Raw genomic sequence first — 21,639 nt, 5'->3', positions numbered from 1 at the left:
ACCTACAGGTAAGCCTTATTATAGGCTACCTGTAGGTACAAGTGTTGTAACAGAGTTTACAACCACTTTAATTGCAGCTTGCAACTTCATTTAACAGAAGTCAATGCAATTTACAATGAAATCAGATAAAAAAAAGTGCAGAAACCTTTTTCAAAGTCGCTGCGACGTGAGTCACGCCGATTTGAATGGTTCCATTGCCAGCAATAGGGTGCGACTTGTCAAGCGATTTGAAACTGTCAAATTGCATGACAAATCACACTGGTGTGAGCAGTTGCCTTTAAAGCAAGGCAAAACTTTTAGAAATAAACTACATATACAAGTGCAAAAAAAACTTTTTTTTTTTTTTTTTTTTTTTTTTTTTTTAGCTATTCAGAGGTGGACTTGCTGTTGTGTTTTAGATCATTGCCCTGCTGCATAACCCAAGTGTGCTTGAGCTTGAGGTCATGAACTGATGGCCGGACATTCTCCTTCAGGAATTTCTGGTAGAGCGCAGAATTCGTGGTACCATCAATTATAGCAAGCCGTCCAGGTTCTGAAGCTGTAAAGCAGCCCCAGACCATCACCCTACCACCACCATGTCTGACTGTTAGTATGATGTTCTTTTTTTGAAATTCTGTGTTAGTTTTATGCCAGATGTAACGGGACGCACACCTTCCAAAAAGTTAAACTTTTATCTCATCCACCCACAGAATATTTGTCAAAGTCTTGGATAATCAAGATGTTTTTTGGCAAATATGAGATGAGCCTTTGTGTTCTTTTTGGTCAGCAGTGACTTTGGTCTTGGAACTCTCCCATGGATGCCATTTAGCCCAGTCTATTTATTATTGTTGAATCATCTACACTAATCTTAACTGAGGCAAGTGAGGCCTGCAGTTCTTTAGATGTTGTTCTGGGTTATTTTATGTCATCATTGTGCTCTTGGAGTAATTTTGGTAGGCCAGCCACCTCTTTTTGAAGGTTCACCACTGTTCCAAGTTTTCTCCATTTGTGGATTCGCTGGAGTCCCAAAGCCCTAATCTGCTTTACAAGCCTTTTCAGACTGTTCTCAGTAGTTCTTGTATTTTTTAAAATCATGCCATGATGTGTTGCTTTTTGAGATCTTTTAGCGTGCTCTGCTTTTTCAGATAGCTTCTATTTAAAGTGTAAGTTCACCTTTACAGAAAAATCTATAAGGTGAACTTACACAGGACCCCCTCCTCACCCCCCCCCCCAGTCCCGCTGAGCTGCAGCTCTGCAATCTCCCATTCTGAGCTCTGCTATAGGCGCCTCACGGGTCCAGGGCTTAGAAATCTCCTTGGCGTTCACGTGTCTCCTTGCCCGCTGACAGGACGGCTACACGGGTTCTGATTGGTCGGCGCTGCCCATGTGACAGCGCCGATCAACTAGAATGCTCCTAAACATCCCTGGTGGGGTACATTTTTTAGAAATTAAGCTCTGGGAATTTCTAAGCCCCAGACCCGTGAGGCGGCTATAGTAGGGTATGGCAAGTGAAATTCAACTCAGCTTTCCCAAATATGTGGTTGATTACAGTTCATTCTGATTTAGCAAGGGGGGGATACTTTTTCATATAGGGCCATACAGAATTTGACACCTTTTTTCCCCCTTAACCACTTAAGGACCGGAAGGATTTGCCCCCTTAATGACCAGGATATTTTTTGGGATACGACACTGTGTCGCTTTTACTGACAATTGCATGGTCGTGCGACGTTGTACCCAAACAAAATTGATGTTGTTTTTTTTTTTCTCCCACAAATAGAGCTTTCTTTTGGTGGTATTTGATCATATCTGCAGTTTATTTTTTGCGCTATAAACAAAGCGACAATTTTGAGAATTTTTTTTTTTTTTTTTTTGCTATAATACATATCCAAAAAAATATTTAAAAAAAACACATTTATTCATCAGTTTAGGCGGATATACAGTCAGGTCCATAAATATTGGGACATCGCCACAATTCTAATCGTTTTGGCTCTATACACCACCACAATGGATTTGAAATGAAACAAGGTGTGCTTTAACTGCAGACTTCCAGCTTTAATTTGAGGGTATTTACATCCAAATCAATGAACGGTGTAGGAATTACAACGGTTTGTATATGTGCCTCACACTTTTTAAGGGACCAAAAGTAATGGGACAGATTAACAATCATCCATCAAACTTTCACTTTTTAATACGTGGTTGCAAATCCTTTGCTGTCAATTACAGCCTGAAGTCTGGAACGCATGGACATCCCCAGATGCTGGGCTTCATCCCTGGTAATGCTCTGCCAGGCCTCTACTGCAACTGTCTTCAGTTCCTGCTTGTTCTTGGGGCATTTTCCCTTCAATTTTGTCTTCAGCAAGTGAAATGCATGCTCAATCGGATTCAGGTCAGGTGATTGACTTGGCCATTGCATAACATTCCACTTCTTTCCCTTAAAAAACTCTGGTTGCTTTCGCAGTATGCTACGGGTCATTGTCCATCTGCACTGTGAAGCGCCGTCCAATGAATTCTGAACCATTTTGCTGAATATAAGCAGATAATAATATTGTCCGAAACACTTCAGAATTCATCCTGCTGCTTTTGTCAGCAGTCACATCATCCATAAATACAAGAGAACCAGTTCCATTGGCAGCCATACATGCCCACACCATGACACTACCACCACCATGCTTCACTGATGAGGTGGTATGCTTTGGATCATGAGCAGTTCCTTTCCTTTTCCATACACTTCTCTTCCCATCACTCTGGTACAAGTTGATCTTGGTCTCATCTGTCCATAGGATGTTGTTCCAGAACTATGAAGGCTTTTTTAGATGTTTGTCAAACTCTAATCTGGCCTTCCTGTTTTTGAAGCTCACCAATGGTTTACATCTTGTGGTAAACCCTCTGTATTCACTCTGGTGAAGTCTTCTCTTGATTGTTGACTTTGACACACATACACCTACCTCCTGGAGAGTGTTCTTGATCTGGCCAACTGTTGTGAAGGGTGTTTTCTTAGCCAGGGAAAGAATTCTTCGGTCATCCACCACAGTTGTTTTCTGTGGTCTTCTGGGTCTTTTGGTCTTGCTGAGCTCACCGATGCGTTCTTTCTTTTTAAGGATGTTCCAAAGAGTTGCTTTGGCCACACCTAATGTTTTTGCTATCTATCTGATGTATTTGTTTTTTCAGCCTAATGATGGCTTGCTTCACTGATAGTGACAGCTCTTTGGATCTCATATTGAGAGTTGACAGCAACAGATTCCAAATGCAAATAGCACACTTGAAATTAACTCTGGACCTTTTATCTGCTCCTTGTAAATGGGATAATGAGGGAATAACACAAACCTGGCCATGGAACAGCTGAACAGCCAATTGTCCCATTACTTTTGGTCCCTTAAAAAGTGTAAGGCACATATATAAACTGTTGTAATTCATACACCGTTCACCTAATTTGGATGTAAATACCTAAACATTAAAGCTGGAAGTCTGCAGTTAAAGCACATCTTGTTTGTTTCATTTCAAATCCATTGTGTATAGAGCCAAAAAAGATTAGAATTGTGTCGATGTCCCAATATCTATGGACCTGACTGTATATTCTTCTACATATTTTTGGTAAAGAAAAAAAATCGCAATAGGCGTATATTGATTGGTTTTACAAACTATGGGATAAATTTAGGGACTTTTTTTTTTTGTTTCTACTGGTTATCTGTTTTTTTTTTTTTTTTTTTGTGGGACTGCAAAATTGCGGCGGACAAATCTCACCCCAAATGACACTTTTTGGGGACCAGTGACATTATTACATTGACCAGTGCTATAAAAAAGGAACTGATCAATGTAAAAAGGACACTGGCAAGGAAGGGGTTAACACTAGGGGGCGATCAAGGGGTTAACTGTATTCCCTCCCCGTAGGGGGGTGGGCTGCCTGGGACATGAAAGAGATCACTGGGAACAGTAGAACTCTGTCATGTCTGTCAGAATGGGAATCCGCCTTGTTTACAAAGACAGATCCCCATTCTGCCTCTCCTCACAATGATCATGGGTCGCCGGTGGACATCAAGCCCGTCTGACCCTCGGGCACGCTCCCGCCGATGTACAATGATGGCGATTCACGCAGGAGAGCCAACCTGCTGCAGTACAACTTCAGCCCCGGAAGATTTGGCTGCTCAATGACCAGGCCATTTTTTGCGATATAGCACTGCGTTGCTTTAACCACTTCACCCCCGGACCATTTTGCTGGCCAAAGACCAGAGCACTTTTTGCGATTCGGCACTGCGTCAATTTAACTGACAATTGTGCGGTTGTGCGACGTGGCTCCCAAACAAAATTGGCGTCCTTTTTTCCCCACAAATAGAGCTTTCTTTTGGTGGTATTTGATCATCTCTGCAGTTTTTATTTTTTGCGCTATAAACAAAAAAAGAGCGACAATTTTGAAAAAAAACGCATTATTTTTTACATTTTGCTATAATAAAAATCCCCCAAAAATATCTAAAAAAATATTTTTTTTCCTCCGTTTAGGCCGATACATATTCTTCTACATATTTTTGGTAAAAAAAAATCGCAATAAGCATTATTTGCGTAAAAGTTATAGCGTTAGTATAATTTTATGGCATTTTTATTAATTTTTTTTTTTACTAGTAATGGCGGTGATCAGCGATTTTTATCGTGACTGCGACTTTATGGCTGACACATTGGACATTTTTGACACATTTTTGGGACCATTGTCATTTATACAGCAATCAGTGCTATACAAATGCATTGATTCCTGTGTTAATGACACTGGCAGTGAAGGGGTTAACAACTAGTGGGCAGTGTAGGGGTTAAGTATGTCATGGGGAGTGTTTCTAACTGTGGGGAGGAGGGGCTGTGTGTGACACGTCACTGATCTCTGCTCCCGATCACAAGGAGCAGAGATCAGTGACACTGTCACTAGGCAGAATGGGGAGATGCTTGCTTACATTAGCATCTTCCCGTTCGTCCTCTCCATGAGGCGATCGCGGGTATCCCCATGGTGATCGAGTCCGTGGGACCCACGACCCGACTCACGGAGGTCCCGGCCGGCTTGCACACGCAATGGCACGGTGGCAAATTTAAAGGCACGTACAGGTACGCCCATTTGCTCAGCCATGGCATTCTGCCGACGTACGTCAGCGTGCTCCGGTCGTGAAGCGGTTAACTGACAATAGCGCGGTCGTGAAACGCTGCACCCAAACAAAACTGACTTTCCCACAAATAGAGCTTTCTTTTGGTGGTATTTGATCATCTCTGCGGTTATTTTTTGCGCTATAAACAAAAAAAGCGACAATTTTGAAAAAAAAAAACACTATTTTTGAACTTTTTGCTATAATAAATATGCCCAATTTTTTTTAAAAAAGCTAATTTTTTCCTCAGTTTAGGCCGATATATATTCTACAAATTTTTGGTAATAAAAATCGCAATAAGCGTATATTGATTGGTTTGCACAAAAGTTATAGTGTCTATAAAATAGGAGATCGATTTATAGCTTTTTGTTTTTTTCTAGTAATGGCGGCGATCTGCGATTTTTATCGGGACTGCGACATTATGGCGGACAGATCGGACAATTTTTACACATTTTGGGACCATTGACAATTATACAGCGATCAGTGCTATAAAAATGTCACTGTGTAAATGTCACTGGCAGGGAAGGGGTTAACACTAGGGGGCAATCAATGTGTGTACTGTGTTCCCTCGTGTGTTCTAACTGTGGGGGGAGGGGACTGACTATAGGAGATGACATATCGTGGTTCCTAGCTATTAGGAACTCAAGATCTGTCTCTCCTCACAGAACAGGGATTTGTGTGTTTACAAACACACACGTCCCTGTTCTGCCTCCCGTGCCCGCGATCGCTCATGGCCAGTGGTCATCGCAAACCGCCAGCCACGAGCATCGGCACCCCTGCAGTGCAACGGGCACGCGCATGCCTGCTATTCCGCTCAAAGGGACTGACTTACAATTACGATGGTTCGTGGGATCTTGCCGACCTGCCACAGTATAATGACGGCAGCTGGTTGGCAAGTGGTTAATTAATGAAATCATCATTTAAAATCTGCATTTTGTAATTACTCGGTTTATCTTTGTGTAATATTAAAATTTGATCTAAATCATTTCAGTGTGACAAATATGCAAAAAGGAAATTCCTTATCACAGCACTATATATAGATGTTAACCTTGTCATTGATCAGTAGAGTGTTTAACCACTTGACCACTGGGCACTTAAACCCCCTTAATAACCAGACCAATTTTCAGCTTTTGGTGCTCTCACATTTTGAATGACAATTACTCAGTCATGCAACACTGTATCTATATGAATTTTTTGTCCTTTTTTTCACACAAATAGAGCTTTCTTTTGGTGGTATTTAATCACCACTGGGTTCTTTATTTTTTGCGCTATAAAAGAAAAAAGACCGAAAAATCTGTAAAAAAATTAATTTTTCTTCGTTTCTGTTATAAAATTTTGAAAATTAGTAATTTTTCTTCATATATTTTGGCCAAAATTTATACCGCTACATATCTTTGGTAAAAATAACCCAAATTAGTGTATATTATTTGGTCTTTGTGAAAGTTATAGCGTCCACAAGCTATGGTACCAATATCTGAAAATTGATCACACCTGAAGTACTGACGGCCTATCTCATTTCTTGAGACCCTAACATGCCAGAAAAGTACAAATACCCCCCAAATGACCCCTTCTTGGAAAGAAGACATTCCAAGGTATTTAGAAAGATGCATGATGAGTTTTTTGAAGTTGTCATTTTTTCCCACAATTCTTTGCAAAATCAAGTTTTTTTTTTTTTTCGTTTTTTTTTTTTTCACAAAATTGTCATATTAGCAGGTTATTTCTCACACACAGCATATGCATACCACAAATTACACCCCAAAACACATTCTGCTATTACTCCCGAGTATGGCAATACCACATGTGTGAGACTTTTACACAGCGTGGCCACATACAGAGGCCCAACATGCAGGGGAGCACCTTCAGGCGTTCTGGAGCACCCAGGCCAATTCTGACATTTCTCTCCTACATGTAAAAAATCATCATTTATTTGCTAGAAAATTACATAGAACCCCAAAACATTATATATGTTTTTTTAGCAAAGACCCTAGAGAATACAATGGCGGTCATTGCAACTTTTTATCTCGCACAATATTTGCGCAGCAATTTTTCGAACGCGTTTTTTTTGGAAAAAAAACAGTTTTTTGCTTTAAAAAAAAACAAAACAGTAAGGATAGCCCAATGTTTTTGCATAATATGAAAGATGAAGTTACGCCAAGTTAATAGATACCTAACATGTCACCTTTCAAAATTGCACACGCTTGTAGAATGGTGCCAAACTTCGCCACTTAAAAATCCCCATAGGCGACGCTTTAAAATTTTTTACTGGTAACAAATTTTGAGTTACAGAGGAGGTCTAGGGCCAAAATTATTGCTCTCGCTCTACCGATCGCAGCGATACCTCACATGTGTGGTTTGAACACCGTTTTCATATGTGGGCGGGACTTACGTATGCGTTCGCTTCTGCATGCGAGCACACAGACAGGGGCGCTTTAAAATTTTTTTTTTTTTTTTTATTGTTCATTTTACTTTAATTATTTTAGTTTGACACTTTTTTCCAAAAAAAAAATTTTTTTGATCACTTTTATTCCTATTACAAGGAATGTAAACATCCCTTGTAATAGGAATATGGCATGACAGGTCCTCTTTACAGTGAGATATGGGGTCAATAAGACCCCACATCTCACCTCTAGGCTGTTCCTGAAATTAAAAAAAAAAAAAAAAAAAAGATCCTGGCTTCGATCGTAGCGGTGAGTCGGTAGAAGCACCGGAGGGCGGCGGGAGGGGGGGCGTCCCCTCTCGCCTCCCGTAAGAACGATCAAGCAGTGTAACAGCCGCTATGATCGTTCTCATGGTATAGGGAATCGCGGGCTGAAAAATATGATATCTGAATGATGCCTGTAGCTGCACCCATCATTCAGATATCCCCGCACAAAGTCAAGGACGTCGTATGACGGAAGGCGGGAAGTGGTTAAAACGCTTTTTTTTTTTTAACACAAAGTTGTCCATTTATACAATATTTCTAACACATAGCATGTATATACCAAAAATGACCCCCCAAAATAGATTCTCCTGCTCCTCCTGAGTACGGGGATACCACATGTGTGAGACTTCCACAGCCTGGTCACATACAGAGGCTGGGTATGGCTGAGCATGGCTGGGTATTGCAGAGTATTGCCGAGTATGACTGGGTATGGCAGAGTATGGCTGGGTATCACCGAGTATTGCAGAGTATGGCTGGGTATTGCGGGGTATTGCAGAGTATGGCTGGGTATGGCAGAGTATTGCGGGTTATGGCAGAGTATTGCAGATTTTTGCGGGGTATTGCAGAGCATGGCTGGGTATGGCAGAGTATGGCTGGGTATCACTGAGTATTGCAGAGTATGGCTGGGTATTGCGGGATATTTCAGGGTATTGCGGGGTATTCAGGGTATGGCAGAGTATTGCGGGGTATTCCAGGGTATTGCGGGGTATGGCAGAGTATTGCGGGGTATGGCAGAGTATTGCGGGGTATTTCAGGGTATTGCGGGGTATGGCAGAGTATTGCGGGGTATGGCAGAGTATTGCGGGGTATTTTGGGGTATGGCAGAGTATTGCAGGGTATGGCAGAGTATTGCGGGGTATTCCAGGGTATGGCAGAGTATTGCGGGGTATTCCAGGGTATGGCAGAGTATTGCGGGGTATTCCAGGATATGGCAGAGTATTGCGGGGTATTCCAGGGTATGGCAGAGTATTGCAGGGGTATTCCAGGGTATGGCAGAGTATTGCAGGGGTATTCCAGGGTATGGCAGAGTATTGCAGGGGTATTCCAGGGTATGGCAGAGTATTGCAGGGGTATTGCGGGGTATGGCAGAGTATTGTGGGGCATTGCAGAGGGAATTGCAGAGCATGCAGAGTAGTAGGGATGGCTGAGCATGGATGGATGGATGGCTGGATGTCTCTGTGCAGCGCTGTGGGCACTACAGATGCAGCCCACAACGCTGCAGCCATCCATCCATCCGCCTCTCCGGTCACTGTGTACCGATCGGTACACAGGAGGGGAGGAGAGGGGGAGGAGAGGAACCGGCGTCATCAGATGACGCCGGTTTGTTGACATGTGATCGCTCCGTCATTTGACAGAGCGATCACATGGTAAACGGCCGCGATCAGCGGCCATTTACCGGGATCTGTGATGCGCCGGGTCCTCTGGACCCGGCGGTCACGGATGCTCTCGAGTGCGAGCCCTAGGGGGCGCGCGAGAGCAGAATTCTGGGAGGACGTCCCTGGACGCCCTCCCAGAGTAAAACAACCGCCCTGTAGCCGTCATTTGGCTATGGGCCGGTTGTTAAGTGGTTAATAACGTTTAATTAGAATGTAGACAGAGTTATTTATGTACTGTGTGTTTTCTGCCAAAAATGAAAATGAAAATCAAAGTAATAAAGTGCCTGCGATCTAATGCCATGTACACACGGGCGGACTTTTCGGCATCAAAGGTCCGACGGTCTTTCCGGTTTACTTTCGAACGAACGGACTTGCCTACACACGATCACACCAAAGTCCGACGGATTTGTATGTGATGACGTACACCGGACTAAAATAAGGAAGTTGATAGCCAGTAGCCAATAGCTGCCCTAGCATCGGTTTTCGTCCGTTGGACTAGCATACAGACGACCAGATTTTTCGACCGGACTCGAGTCTATCGGAAAGATTTGAAACATGTTCCAAAACTAAAGTACATCTGATTTTCGACAGAAAAAGTCCACTGAAGGTCCAATAAAGCCCACACATGGTCAGATTGTCCGCCGGATTCGGGCTGTCGGGCCAGTCAGGTAGAAAAGTCTGCTCGTGTGTACGCGGTATTAGGCTGCTTTTACATATACGGCCCCAGCCAACATTTCAAGCAGCCTTACAAAGCTGAATGATCTTCTGCTATTATGAATGAATACCCAGGGCTGTGTTTATATATATATATATATATATATATATATATATATATATATATATATATATATATATATATATATATATATATATATATATATAATATATATGGTACTAGCCCCAACATTGCTGATGGTTCCTTTATAAAAAATGAATCGCTACTACTTGTGGTTCTAACATACTGGGAACACGCAGATAGATCCCACAGCCCCACAGCACTGAGTGATCTATCACTAATATGTATGAACAGTCAGTGCTGTCAGGGTAAGAGCCCATTCACACAGGGGCAACTTGTCAGACGACCTAGCTGCCTGACAAGTCGCCTCCCGTTCTGTACAATGGAACCGTTCTAATCGGAGCGACGCAAGTCGCTCCGACTTAGAAAAAGGTTCCTGTACGACTTTGGGGGCGACTTGGGGCGACTTGCATAGACTTCTATACAGAAGTCGTTTTGCAAGTCGCCGCGGAAGTCGTTTGCAGGTCGCCTCGTTGAGGCGACCTGCAAGTCGTGTTGCCCCTGTGTGAACCGGGTCTAAAGCCAATTGCTGATTTATAATAGTTAAAGAGCAGTCAGCTTAGAGAGAGGGTGGAGCTCAGTGCTGGCTGTTGCTTTATCCACAAGAATGGTCATAAATTGGGCTTCAGACTGGGGTGAAGCTACAGTACACAGGAGGAGCTTTTGCACTGCAATGGGGACACCTGTCAATGCTATAAGCCCTTGATCCCCTGGGGAATAAATAACAGTTTTAAAAACATTGTGAGAAATCTTCTTTAAATATTAGACCAAAAAGTTACTGTCAGCAAAGAAATTGGTTAAAACAACCACAAATCTAAGATATAGACCAATAAAATGATAAACAATCATTAAAAACTTCTCCTATTCTACTATTTGTATATCATTACATTCCTCAGCCAGTCATATACTGACCTTGATCAGGCAGGGTTTGTGTTGTCTCTTCCCCCCTGACCCTGAATTCTCTTTCTTCTGGAAAGTATTGTTACATATTAGAACACATGTCAGAAAATAAAATACATTTCCAAGCAGCAATCTATGGTGAAAGCTAATACAAAAGTAATAAATCCTAAATGTTAATGTAAAATGTAATTGCCAAAATGAAAATTAGAGAATGTAATCTTCAAGCAGTGGACAACAAGGCACAATTCTGATACATAATAAATATTTTCAAAATTCTGCCACTATAGATGATCAAATAAAATGATTTGCTTCCAGAAGATGTCTAGACAAAGGGGGTTATTTACGAAAGGCAAACCCACTTTGCACTACAATTGCACTTGGAAGTGCAGTCGCTGTAAATCTAAGAGGTAGATCTGAAATGAGGGGAAGCTCTGCTGATTTTATCATCCAATCACGTGCAAGCTAAAATGCTGTTTTTTATTTTCCTTGCATGTCCCCCTCAGATCTACAGTGACTGCACTTTCCAAGTGCACTTGCAGTGCAAAGTGGATTTGCCTTTGTAAATAACACCCAAAGTTTATTAGTAGTAGTTTGTTCAATGCTAACATGCAGAAGTTGCAGTAACATGCATCTGACAAAGCTGCTAGATAGGAGACAGATTTGTGAGTGACAGCTCTGGCCTCTGGCAGAAGGGGCTTCTCTGGAGACCAGCAATGCCATTCACAAGACCACACAGCCTGTGGCACAGTGTGATCTGCAGTATTTATGATTGCTTGTAAATACACAGCCCCAGCCCATATGTCATGCAGCCCTGCAAAACTGATCTTTCACTTTCATGGACATGCGACAACACATTCGACTACCCAATTGTAATATTTTCCATCCAAAACATTTTGCTAACTGCAAAATCCCAGGGATAGTGTATTTGCTCACTTGTGAATGCTTCTATGTCGGCAAGACCAAGCTAGAATTCTGGTGTTGTATCTTCAGACACGTCACCACCAGCATGCGCAAAAGTGACCCTGACTTGCTGTACCTTTACATCATCTTTTAGCCCTTGTACATGGGGGGGGGGGGGGTATTCCCCAAGGTTCAGTTCCTGGCGCTTGATTGAGTCCACCCCAGCACCAGAGGGGGTGACTTTAACAAGCTCCTCCTAAAATGTGAGTTGAGGTGTATTTACGATCTACCGGAACTTAACAAGGCTTTAAATTTCAAACCATTTTTGCCAGGCTGTAACTGGGAGTTGTGAAAGATCTGTGACATATGTATCTATGGTTCATTCTCCCCCCCCCCCCCTCTTTTTTTTTTTTTTTTACCTCATACCATTATTTTATACAATAAATTTTTGTATTATATAAGATTTTGAATTGCCACATATATAATTAATAGGGATGAGCTTCGAGTCGAACTCATGTTCGACTCAAACATCGGCTGTGCGCCGAACAACAAACAATTTGGGGTGTCCGCGTCAAATTCGAATGCCGCGGAACACCCTTTAAAAGTCTATGGGAGAAATCAAAAGTGCTAATTTTAACGGCTTATATGCAAGTTATTGTCATAAAAAGTGTTTGGGGACCTGGGTCCTGCCCCAGGTGACATGGGTTAATGCAAAAAAAAGTTTTAAAAACGTCCGTTTTTTCGGGAGCAGTGATTTTAATAATGCCTAAAGTGAAACAATAAAAGTGTAATATTCCTTTAAATTTCGTACCTGGGGGTGTCTATAGTATGCCTGTAAAGGGGCACATGTTTCCTGTGTTTAGAACAGTCTGACAGCAAAATGACATTTCAAAGGAAAAAAAGTCATTTAAAACTACTCTCGGCTATTAATGAATTGCCGGTCCGACAAAACACATAAAAGTTCATTGATAAAAACGACATGGGAATTCCCCACAGGGGAACCCCGAACCAAAATTTAAAAAAAAATTACGTGGGGGGTCCCCCTAAATTCCATACCAGGCCCTTCATTTCTGGTATGGATATTAAGGGGAACCCCGGCCAAAATGTTTTAAAAAAATGGCGTAGGGTCCCACCTTAAAATCTATACCAGACCCTTCAGGTCAGGTATGGATTTTAAGGGGAACCCCGCTCCAAAATTTTTTAAAAAACGGCGTGGGGTCCCCCCAAAAATCTATACCAGACCCTTATTCCTGCAACCTGGCAGGCCGCAGGAAAAGAGGGCGGGACAAGAGAGCGCCCCCCTTCCTGAACCGTACCAGGCCACATGCCCTCAACATTGGGAGGGTGCTTTGGGGTAGCCCCCCAAAACACCTTGTCCCTATGTTGATGGGAACAAGGACCTCATCCCCACAACCCTTAATAACTTGCATATAAGCCTTTAAAATTAGCACTTTTGATTATTCATGTTCGTGTCCCATAGACTTTAACGGTGTTCGCGTGTTCGAACAAATTTTTTGCCTGTTCGCAAGTTATGGTGCGAACCGAACGGGGGTGTTCAGCTCATCCCTAATTAACTTTTTTTTTAAATTTGAATTTATGGGCTTAGGCGGTTCTTCTTTTTTGCCACTAGGTGTCACTGTCCGGGGCCGCTGTAGTGTCATCACCCACCGCTCGGCGTGCACAGGCTCTCCCAGAGTACTCTATGCTGTGGGAGCCTCTTGTGTTGGCCATGGCTATGTGAGTGTTTGGATGCTGCCTCCCTCCACCACTTGGGGGTAATTGGAGGCCTTGTCCTGCTTTCCCGTCAATTCCCCTTACCCAGGGGACACTTTGGCCATTGGTATGCACCAGCGGCCCTCCGTGCACATTAAATCATTATGCGGGGGGGTAGCACCACACGCCAGGAGGACTGAGGGACTGCAACATGGACGCTGTCTGCCCGCCATTGCATGCCAGGAGCGGCCTGGCTGGCATCCCTACTTCAACCCAAGGGGAAGGATCATTGATTGGTGGGGCGCCCTTCATCATTACTTAATGAGTGTTACTAAACCCAGATCCCTGCAGTTACTATATCTGGTCTCCCACAGTACACAGAACATGGAAATGCAATTATTTTAGTAAATATATGCTGCTAAATACCCTTTTCTCTTTAGCAGTATATAGGAGTCTTGTGATTTGTATCAGTGTCTGCTTAAGCATGTAAGAGGAGTTTTAATTCTCCCCCTGATCCTCTGTCTGGACAGTGCTGATTGGCCCTGTGCTCATCACATGCACTCTCCCAAGAAATAAAAAATAAAAAACAACTCTCTACCAATACACACTGAGCATGTGCAGCCTGACTCCTGAGGCTGGGTTTACACTAACAAATGCAACGGCTCACAGCAGGAGTCCAGTGCGTCTCCATTCACTGTTTCAGGTCCGATTTCAGACAAAATTTTGCTCGGAATCAAGCAGAAGAGCCGCACTGGCTATTGAACTTAATTTTTCTCGGCTCGTCGTACGTCTTGTACGTCTCCGCGTTCTTGACGTTCGGAATTTCTGACAACATTTGTGTGACTGTGTGTATGCAAAAAAGTTTGAGAGCCAACATCCGTCGGAAAAAAAAAATCAAGGATTTTGTTGTCAGAATGTGCGATCGTGTGTACGCGGCATTACTAGGACACAGGCAAACACTAGCATAGACTTTGTCTCATCAGCTTACTATTAGAAATCACACTCACACACACACATGCAGATATATAATAAAAATGTTATACCCTGCTTGCCTGAACTTGAATGAGATCCTTCTGATTTAGTAGACCGCGAATGGAAATGAGAAGGCATACCTGATGTAGTACCTAATACATAGAAAAAAATATCAGAATTTTATTTGCTACAAACCTAATCACAATGCAAATCCATATTTTGAAGCAAGCAACTATGCTCTTAAAAAAAAATCATATAAAAAAGAAAAGTAAGCAGCAGTTTTAATAGTCAGTGCTACTTTTTACTTCCTGGGTCCTGTCATTGCTGTGCTCGGAGGTATGACTTCTATTCTCTTAACAATTCCTTTTACTTCTCTTGGAACTCTCTCAGCTCTTCTGAAAATATGTTTGAACTCTACCTAATATTTCTGTGTTGTCTCAGCCCCTCTTTGCCCTTATTGCAATGCGGTGCTCAACACTTACCACATATTTTTAACAATTTATCCTCCAGGTCAATTCTGGCATTTCTGTCATAAATGTAAACATTTTTTGCATTTTTTTATTTTTTTATGCTAGAAAATTACCGTATATACTCGAGTATAAGTCGAGTTTTTCAGCACATTTTTGTTGTGCTGAAAGTGCCCCCCTCGACTTATACTCGAGTCAAGCACTTTTCTGCAGCAAAAATTTTCATTTTCCGAAACGAATTTGGGGCCCCGTATCTCAGGGCCACTTGGGGCTAGGAACCCCAAATTTGGTGTGCAAACCCAGTAGCACTGGTACCACAAATTATCCTATCCAAAGCTGGAGTTCCTAGAACTAAGTGACCCCGAGATACGGGGCCCCAAAGTAGGTTCGGAAAATGTCATTCTCTGTTGCAGAAAAATGCTTGACATTTTCTGAACCGATTTTTGGGGCCCTGTATCTCGGCGCCACTTGGTGCTAGAAACTCCAGCTCTGGATATTTTATGGTGCTAGTTCCACTGGGTTTGCACACCAAATTTGGCGTCCCTAGCATTAAGTGGCCCCGAGATACAGGGCCCCAAATTCAGTTAACTGTGTCCATCTGCAGCAATGTCATTTCGGAACCCTTTGGGTTCAGAGACCCCAAATTTTGGCTGCAGCTAGGGGGCATCTAGGAACCCTTAACTACCAAGTTTGAAGTTCGGGGGACCTATGGCTGCAAATGGGCACAGTGATGCATGAAAATGGGCACAGTGAGGCTGCAAATGGGCATTGTTGACCCTCTTTTCCACTTGCAGTAGCTGTGCATTTCTCACCCTCGTCTTATACTCGGGTCAATAAGTTTTTCCCATTTTTTTTTGTGGTATATTAGGGCCTCGACTTATACTCGGAACGACTTATACTCGAGTATATACGGTAACTTTTTTTTATATATATTTTTAAGTGGAGGCCCTAGAGATTAAAATGGTGGGTGTTGCAATTTTTTAAGTCACACAATATTTGCGCAGTGGTTTTTCAAATGTAAATTTTTAAGAAAATATACACTTTAACTGCTTCACCCCCGGAAGATTTTACCCCCTTCCTGACCAGAGCACTTTTTGCACGGTCATGCGACGTTGTACCCAAACAAAATTAACATCCTTTTTTCCCACAAATAGAGCTTTCTTTTGGTGGTATTTGATCGCCTCTGCGGTTTTTTACTTTTTGCGCTATAAACAAAAAAGAGTGACAATTTTGAAAAAAACACAGTATTTTGTACTTTTTGCCATAAAAAATATCCCCATTTAAAAAAAAACAAAAAACTATTTTGACTCAGTTTAGGCCGATATGTATTCTTCTACATATTTTTGGTAAAAAAAAAAAAAAATTGCAATAAGCACTTATTTATTGGTTTGCGCAAAAGTTATAACGTCTACAAAATAGTGGATAGATTTATAGCTTTTTTTTATTATTATTATTATTATTATTATTATTTTATTTTTTTTACTAGTAATAGCGGTGATCTACAATTTTTATCATGACTGTGACATTATGGCGGACACATCAGACAATTTTGACACATTTTTGGGACCATTGGCATTAATAGAGTGATCCATGCGATTAAAAATGCATTGATTACTGTAAAAATGTCACTGGCAGTGAAGGGGTTAACACTAGGAGGCGCTCAAGGGGTTAATGTGTTCGCTAGTGTGTGTTCTAACTGGTGGGGGGTGGGGACTGACTAGGGGAAGAGATAGATCGCTGTTCATACTTTGTATGAACAGACGATCTGTCACTTCTCCCCTCAGACAACTGGGATCTCTGTGTTTACACACAGAGGTCCCGGTTCTCCCCGTGTTACGAGCGATCGCGGGAGCCTGGCAGTCTCGATGACTCGCACCAGCTCCTGAGGTGAGCAGCGGGCGCGCACGCCCCTAGTGGCCGCCTTGGGAACCTGCGTAACAACGGCAATTCGCGCAGCCGAGCCATGTTGCTGCAGTACAACTGCGGTGGCTGGTCGGCAAGCGGTTAAAGAATTTTAGTGCCTTTGGCCAATTATGGCTTAGGGGGTTAAGTCCACGCCCCACACTATATAAGGCCGCCTGCACGTCGGCCTTGTATAGTGTGTTCTTGGCAGAGAGAGAGAGAGTGTCATTTCATTTACTTTGAGCAGGCAGTTTATTCAGTTAGCTGCAGTGTATTTAGTATATATATATATACATCCCGGCTTTGTGTATATAATATAATATAATATATATATATATATATATATATATATATATATATATATATATATATATATATATAATTGTATCCAGTTTAGCTAGATCTCACTCAGACTGTTCCTGGTGTACTGCTTCTAATATACTTCAGGCAGGCAGTTGATTCAGTTAGCTGCAGTGTATTTAGTGTGTGTATATATCCCGGCTTTGTGTATATATAATAAATATACATTGTATCCTGTGTAGCTAGATCTGACTGCAGGCCATTCCTGGTGTACGTATTCAAATACACTTTCAGGCAGGCAGGCAGGCAGGCAAGTGATTCAGTGATCTGCAGTGCATTTGATATAGATATAGATATAGATATAGATATAGATATAGATATACATATACATATACAGTCTCCAACATATATATCCACTGCATTCTAGTCTAGCCAAGCCTATACCTGACTGCAGGCCATTCCTGGTGTAATTTTTCTAGTAAACTTCAGGCGGTGTTTTGCTAATCCAATTTTACAGCATGTCTGGAAGGCCACCAAGGAAAGCCAGACGCTCACAGGCCACTAAAAGAGGGCAAGCAGGCTCTGTGTCTACAGCCAACAGTGCTGGTCATGGACACGGTGCATCCTCAGGACGTGGCCGTGGGGCGCGCTTGTCCTTTTTTGACAGCTGGCCATGTTGAGCCACAACATGCAGAAGAGTTGGTAGAGTGGATCACAAAGCCATCCTCATCCTCCTCATCCTCTGTCACCCAGGCTAAGAAAAGTTTGGCTTCCAATGCAGCTGCCAAAGTGGCCTATTTCATCGGCTCAATGGCATCAGTCACTCCTTTCCTAGCCCCATCATCATGTCCTGAGGAGTTCCCCGAACTGTTCAACCACAGTGTTGGATACATGCTGCAGGAGGATGCGCAGCATTTTGAAGGCTCCGATGATGGTACCCAGGTTGAGGATGAAGGCAGTAATGTGATCCCTGAGAGAGGGGGTGCCCAAGAAGGACAAGAAACTGGCAGTCATGTTCCCCCAGCTGCAGCATACTGCCAGGTTTGCTCCAGATGCGGGGAAGGAAGGGGATGATGAGGTCACTAACTCTACGTCGGTGCCTGATAGAAGAGAGGAGGAGGCACATCTCCAATGAGGCAGGATGCCCTCCAGGGGCCGGCTTAAGGACTGCCAACCGACTGCATCACACTGCAGAGCTCCGCAAGTGCAGGGCACTGTTGACTCTGTGTGTTTTTTCAAAAGTTCTTTGGTGTGGGCCTTTTTTGAGACGTGTGCAGCAGATCGCACCGTTGCTGTTTGCAACATATGTCTGAAGCGTATCAAGCGTGGCCAAAACAGCAGCCACTTGGGCACCACATGCTTGACCAGACATATGTTGAGCTCCCATGCAGTCCATTGGCAACAGTACTTAAAAGACCCACACCAAAGAACAAGGCGGACCTCTCCTTGCTCCTCATCAGCTGGGATCTCCAACCCCAGAGACCTGCACTGAGAGGAATGAAGGTGTAGAATTAGGTGCCCCAAGCACTTGTGGGCAATCTGCAAATGGTACACCTAAATCCGATTGTAGCAGGCAATTTGGCCTACCCCAGTTGCTAAACCGTGAAAAGAAATTCGGTCCCAGCCATCCACATGCTCAGCTGCTGAATGCTAGTTTGGCTAAAGTGCTAGCAACTGCTGCCTTTTAAGCTGGTAGACTCTGCCCCCTTTCGAGAATTTGTGGAATGTGCGGTACCTCAGTGGCAGGTTCCCAAACGCCATTTTTTTTTTCGAAAGGCCATTCTGGCTCTCTACCGGCATGTGGAAGGCAATGTCTTGGCCTCGTTGAACAGGGCGGCCAGTAGAAAGGTGCATATTACCACTGATTCATGGTCCAGCAGGCATGGACAGGGACGTTACCTTTCTTTCACGACGCACTGGGTAACTCTGCTGGCAGCTGGGAAGGATTCAGGGCAGGGTGCAGTAATGTGGGAGCTTGTTCCACCACCACGCCTCCAAAATGCTGGTAGTGGGAATTTTGCCACACCTCTCTCCTCCAACCCTCCCCTTCTTCCTCTATGGCCTCTTTCTGTGCAGATTTGTCCTCGGAACAAGCAGTGCTCCGTAGGCATTCTAGGGGATACGTAAGCACTCAGGCAAAAAGATGCCATGTGGTGCTTGAGTTGGTCTGCTTAGGGGACAGGAGCCACACTGGGGCAGAGATTCTGGCAGCTCTGCAGGGGCAGGCTCAGAGGTGGTTGACGCCATGCCAGATTCAGCCAGGAATGGTGGTTTGTGACAATGGCACCAACCTCCTCTCTGCTCTCCGACAGGGACACTTGACCCATGTTCCCTGTTTGGCTCACATCCTTAATTTGGTGGTGCAGCGGTTCTTGTGCAGGTACCCAGGCTTACAGGATCTCCTGAGGCAGGCCAGGAAAGTCTGTGGGCATTTCCACCGCTCATATAATGCCAGTGCTCGCCTGTCTGACCTTCAAAAGGAATGCAACCTGCCCAAGAACCGCCTCATCTGTGACATGCCCACCAGGTGGAACTCAACGTTGGCAATGCTGCAGCGGCTGCACACACAGCAGAGGGCCATCAATGAGTACCTGTGCGAGTATGGCACCAGGACAGGGTCAGGGGAGTCTGGCTTTTTTTCGCCACGCCAGTGGCTATTGATCAAGGATGCATGCACTGTCTTGTCACCATTGGAGGAGGCCACGAGGATGGTGACAGTGCATGCATCAGTAATACTGTCCCTCTTGTCTTCCTGTTGGAGCACACGCTGTGTGGAATAATGGACAGGGCACTTGAGGCAGAACAGAGGGAGGAAGAGGAGGACTTCCTTACCTCTCGAGGCCCCCTTTATCCAGACAGTATTCCTGCAGGCCCGCCTATCACACAGGAAGAGGAGGAGGAGGGTTGTGTCAGCATGGAGGTGGAGCCTAGCACTCAGCATCAACAGCAGTCTTAAAGGGATCATTTTCAGCCCCCAGAAACCCATGGACTTGTACGTGGCTGGGAGGAGGTGGCTGCGGATCATGTCATCCTTGGTGACCCAGAGGACTCCGGACCGAATGCCTCAGCAAACCTACGCTGCATAGCCTCCCTGATCCTGTAAAGCCTGTGAAAGGACCCTCGGATTCGTGGTATAAAGGAGAGGGATCAGTACTGGCTGGCAACCCTTCTTGATCCATGTTACAAGGGTAAGGTTGTGAGACTTATCCAGCCTTCGCAGAGGGAGCAGAGAATAAAACATCTTCGGGAGGCCTTGCAGAAAGGTTTGTGCAATGCGTTTCCAGAGCCTGGGAGGTTCCAATTTCCTGGTCCTCCTGGACAACGTGTTGCTGAGGCTTCGGTCAGTCACAGAAGGAGCGGTGGAGCAGGTGGCCATCTGACCAATGCGTTCAGACAATTTCTTAGTCCGCAGCCCCAAGGTCTGATCGGTAACCATCGCCAGCGTCTGATTTACATGGTGCAGGAAAACCTTGGGGCAAGATCAGACTTGGAGACCTTTCTGTCACGGAACGTCCCACACTCCGCTTGAGTGCTTCCGTCAGTATACCGCTTCCTAAGTTCTGGAACATGAGCCCAATGGATCTGGCTATAGGAACCCCCAAGAACTAGACAACACCAGTCTTGGAGTACATCAGAACTAACTCTTTATTTGAGATCTCACACACATTTATACAGCATTGGGGAGGGACAACACACACCTCCTCTCCCTTCTCCCCCTGTATCTGCTGCTGGGAAGTGATTGCCACCTTCTCACCCTGAGCCTCCGAAACTGCCACAGGTGTGGGGCAGAGGTCTTGGACCCTCTGTCCGGTTGCCAGCACTTCTTCTGGGGGTTTGCTAGGTGGTTCCTTCTCTACAGAAACGTCTATTAAATCCCCCGTCTCTGGAATTGGTAAAAGTGTGGGACAGAGGTCTTGAACCCTCTGTTCAGTTACCAGATCTTCAGCTGGAGAAGTTTGTTTTAACTCCATAGATGCTGCTGGCAGAAAATCACATGTCCCTGTCAGTGTTGTGGGAGAAAGGCCGACTACCTCTTCTCTCAAGAAGGCCGAAGCCACTGTTGGTGCTAAGCAGAACACAGTGAACTTTGGCCCTGATAGCAGCTCTTCTGCTGGAGGCTCATCAGGTTCTTCCTCAGCAGAAAAGTCTATCAAATCCCATGTCTCTGCAACTGATGTCTGGGGATAGAGGTTCACCATCTCCTGTCCATGGAACCCAGAAGATGCTATCATTTCTGGGCAGAGGTTAGCAGAGCTCTGCCCTGTTGCCAGCACTTCAGGTTTGGGGACGGCAATCTCTGGATTTTCCACTGCTGATTCTCTGGCATGCTGCTGAACTTGTTCTAGCAGTTTCCTGTATGCCCTTTCCAGATGCAGTTCCTTCCTTAGCAAATGGTCCAGATCAGGTTTGAGCTCTGAGACCCCTGCAAGACCGAGCATAGCCTCTCTATATTCTGGCAGGTCCTCAAGGTCAGGTTCCCCTTCATCACCAAACATAAAATGATCTATAAGGCTCT

At 44.1% G+C, this 21,639-nt stretch overlaps 1 protein-coding gene across 47 annotated transcripts in view; it reads right to left on the bottom strand.

Annotated features, from left to right (window-relative positions):
- The window catches only part of LOC141148329 (interferon-induced very large GTPase 1-like), a 420,233-nt gene that overhangs the window by 295,631 nt on the left and 102,963 nt on the right, over positions 1-21,639 (bottom strand). For 37 of the 47 annotated variants that reach the window (XM_073635660.1, XM_073635670.1, XM_073635662.1 and 34 more), the window contains exons 5-6: positions 14,526-14,606; positions 10,882-10,938 (exon numbers count right to left, since the gene is read on the bottom strand). The exons of 5 other annotated variants lie outside the window; for them this stretch is intronic. In XM_073635660.1, the coding sequence (XP_073491761.1) occupies positions 10,882-10,938; positions 14,526-14,606 (138 nt within the window). The remainder of the gene's footprint in view (positions 1-10,881; positions 10,939-14,525; positions 14,607-21,639) is intronic. 5 more of the 47 variants (XM_073635666.1, XM_073635687.1, XM_073635704.1 and 2 more) reach the window with 2 other exon arrangements.

The sequence above is a fragment of the Aquarana catesbeiana genome, linkage group LG06, assembly GCF_042186555.1.
Source record: "Aquarana catesbeiana isolate 2022-GZ linkage group LG06, ASM4218655v1, whole genome shotgun sequence".
Classification (NCBI taxonomy): Eukaryota; Metazoa; Chordata; class Amphibia; order Anura; family Ranidae; genus Aquarana; species Aquarana catesbeiana.
This window is presented reverse-complemented; position numbering and strand designations above follow the sequence as displayed.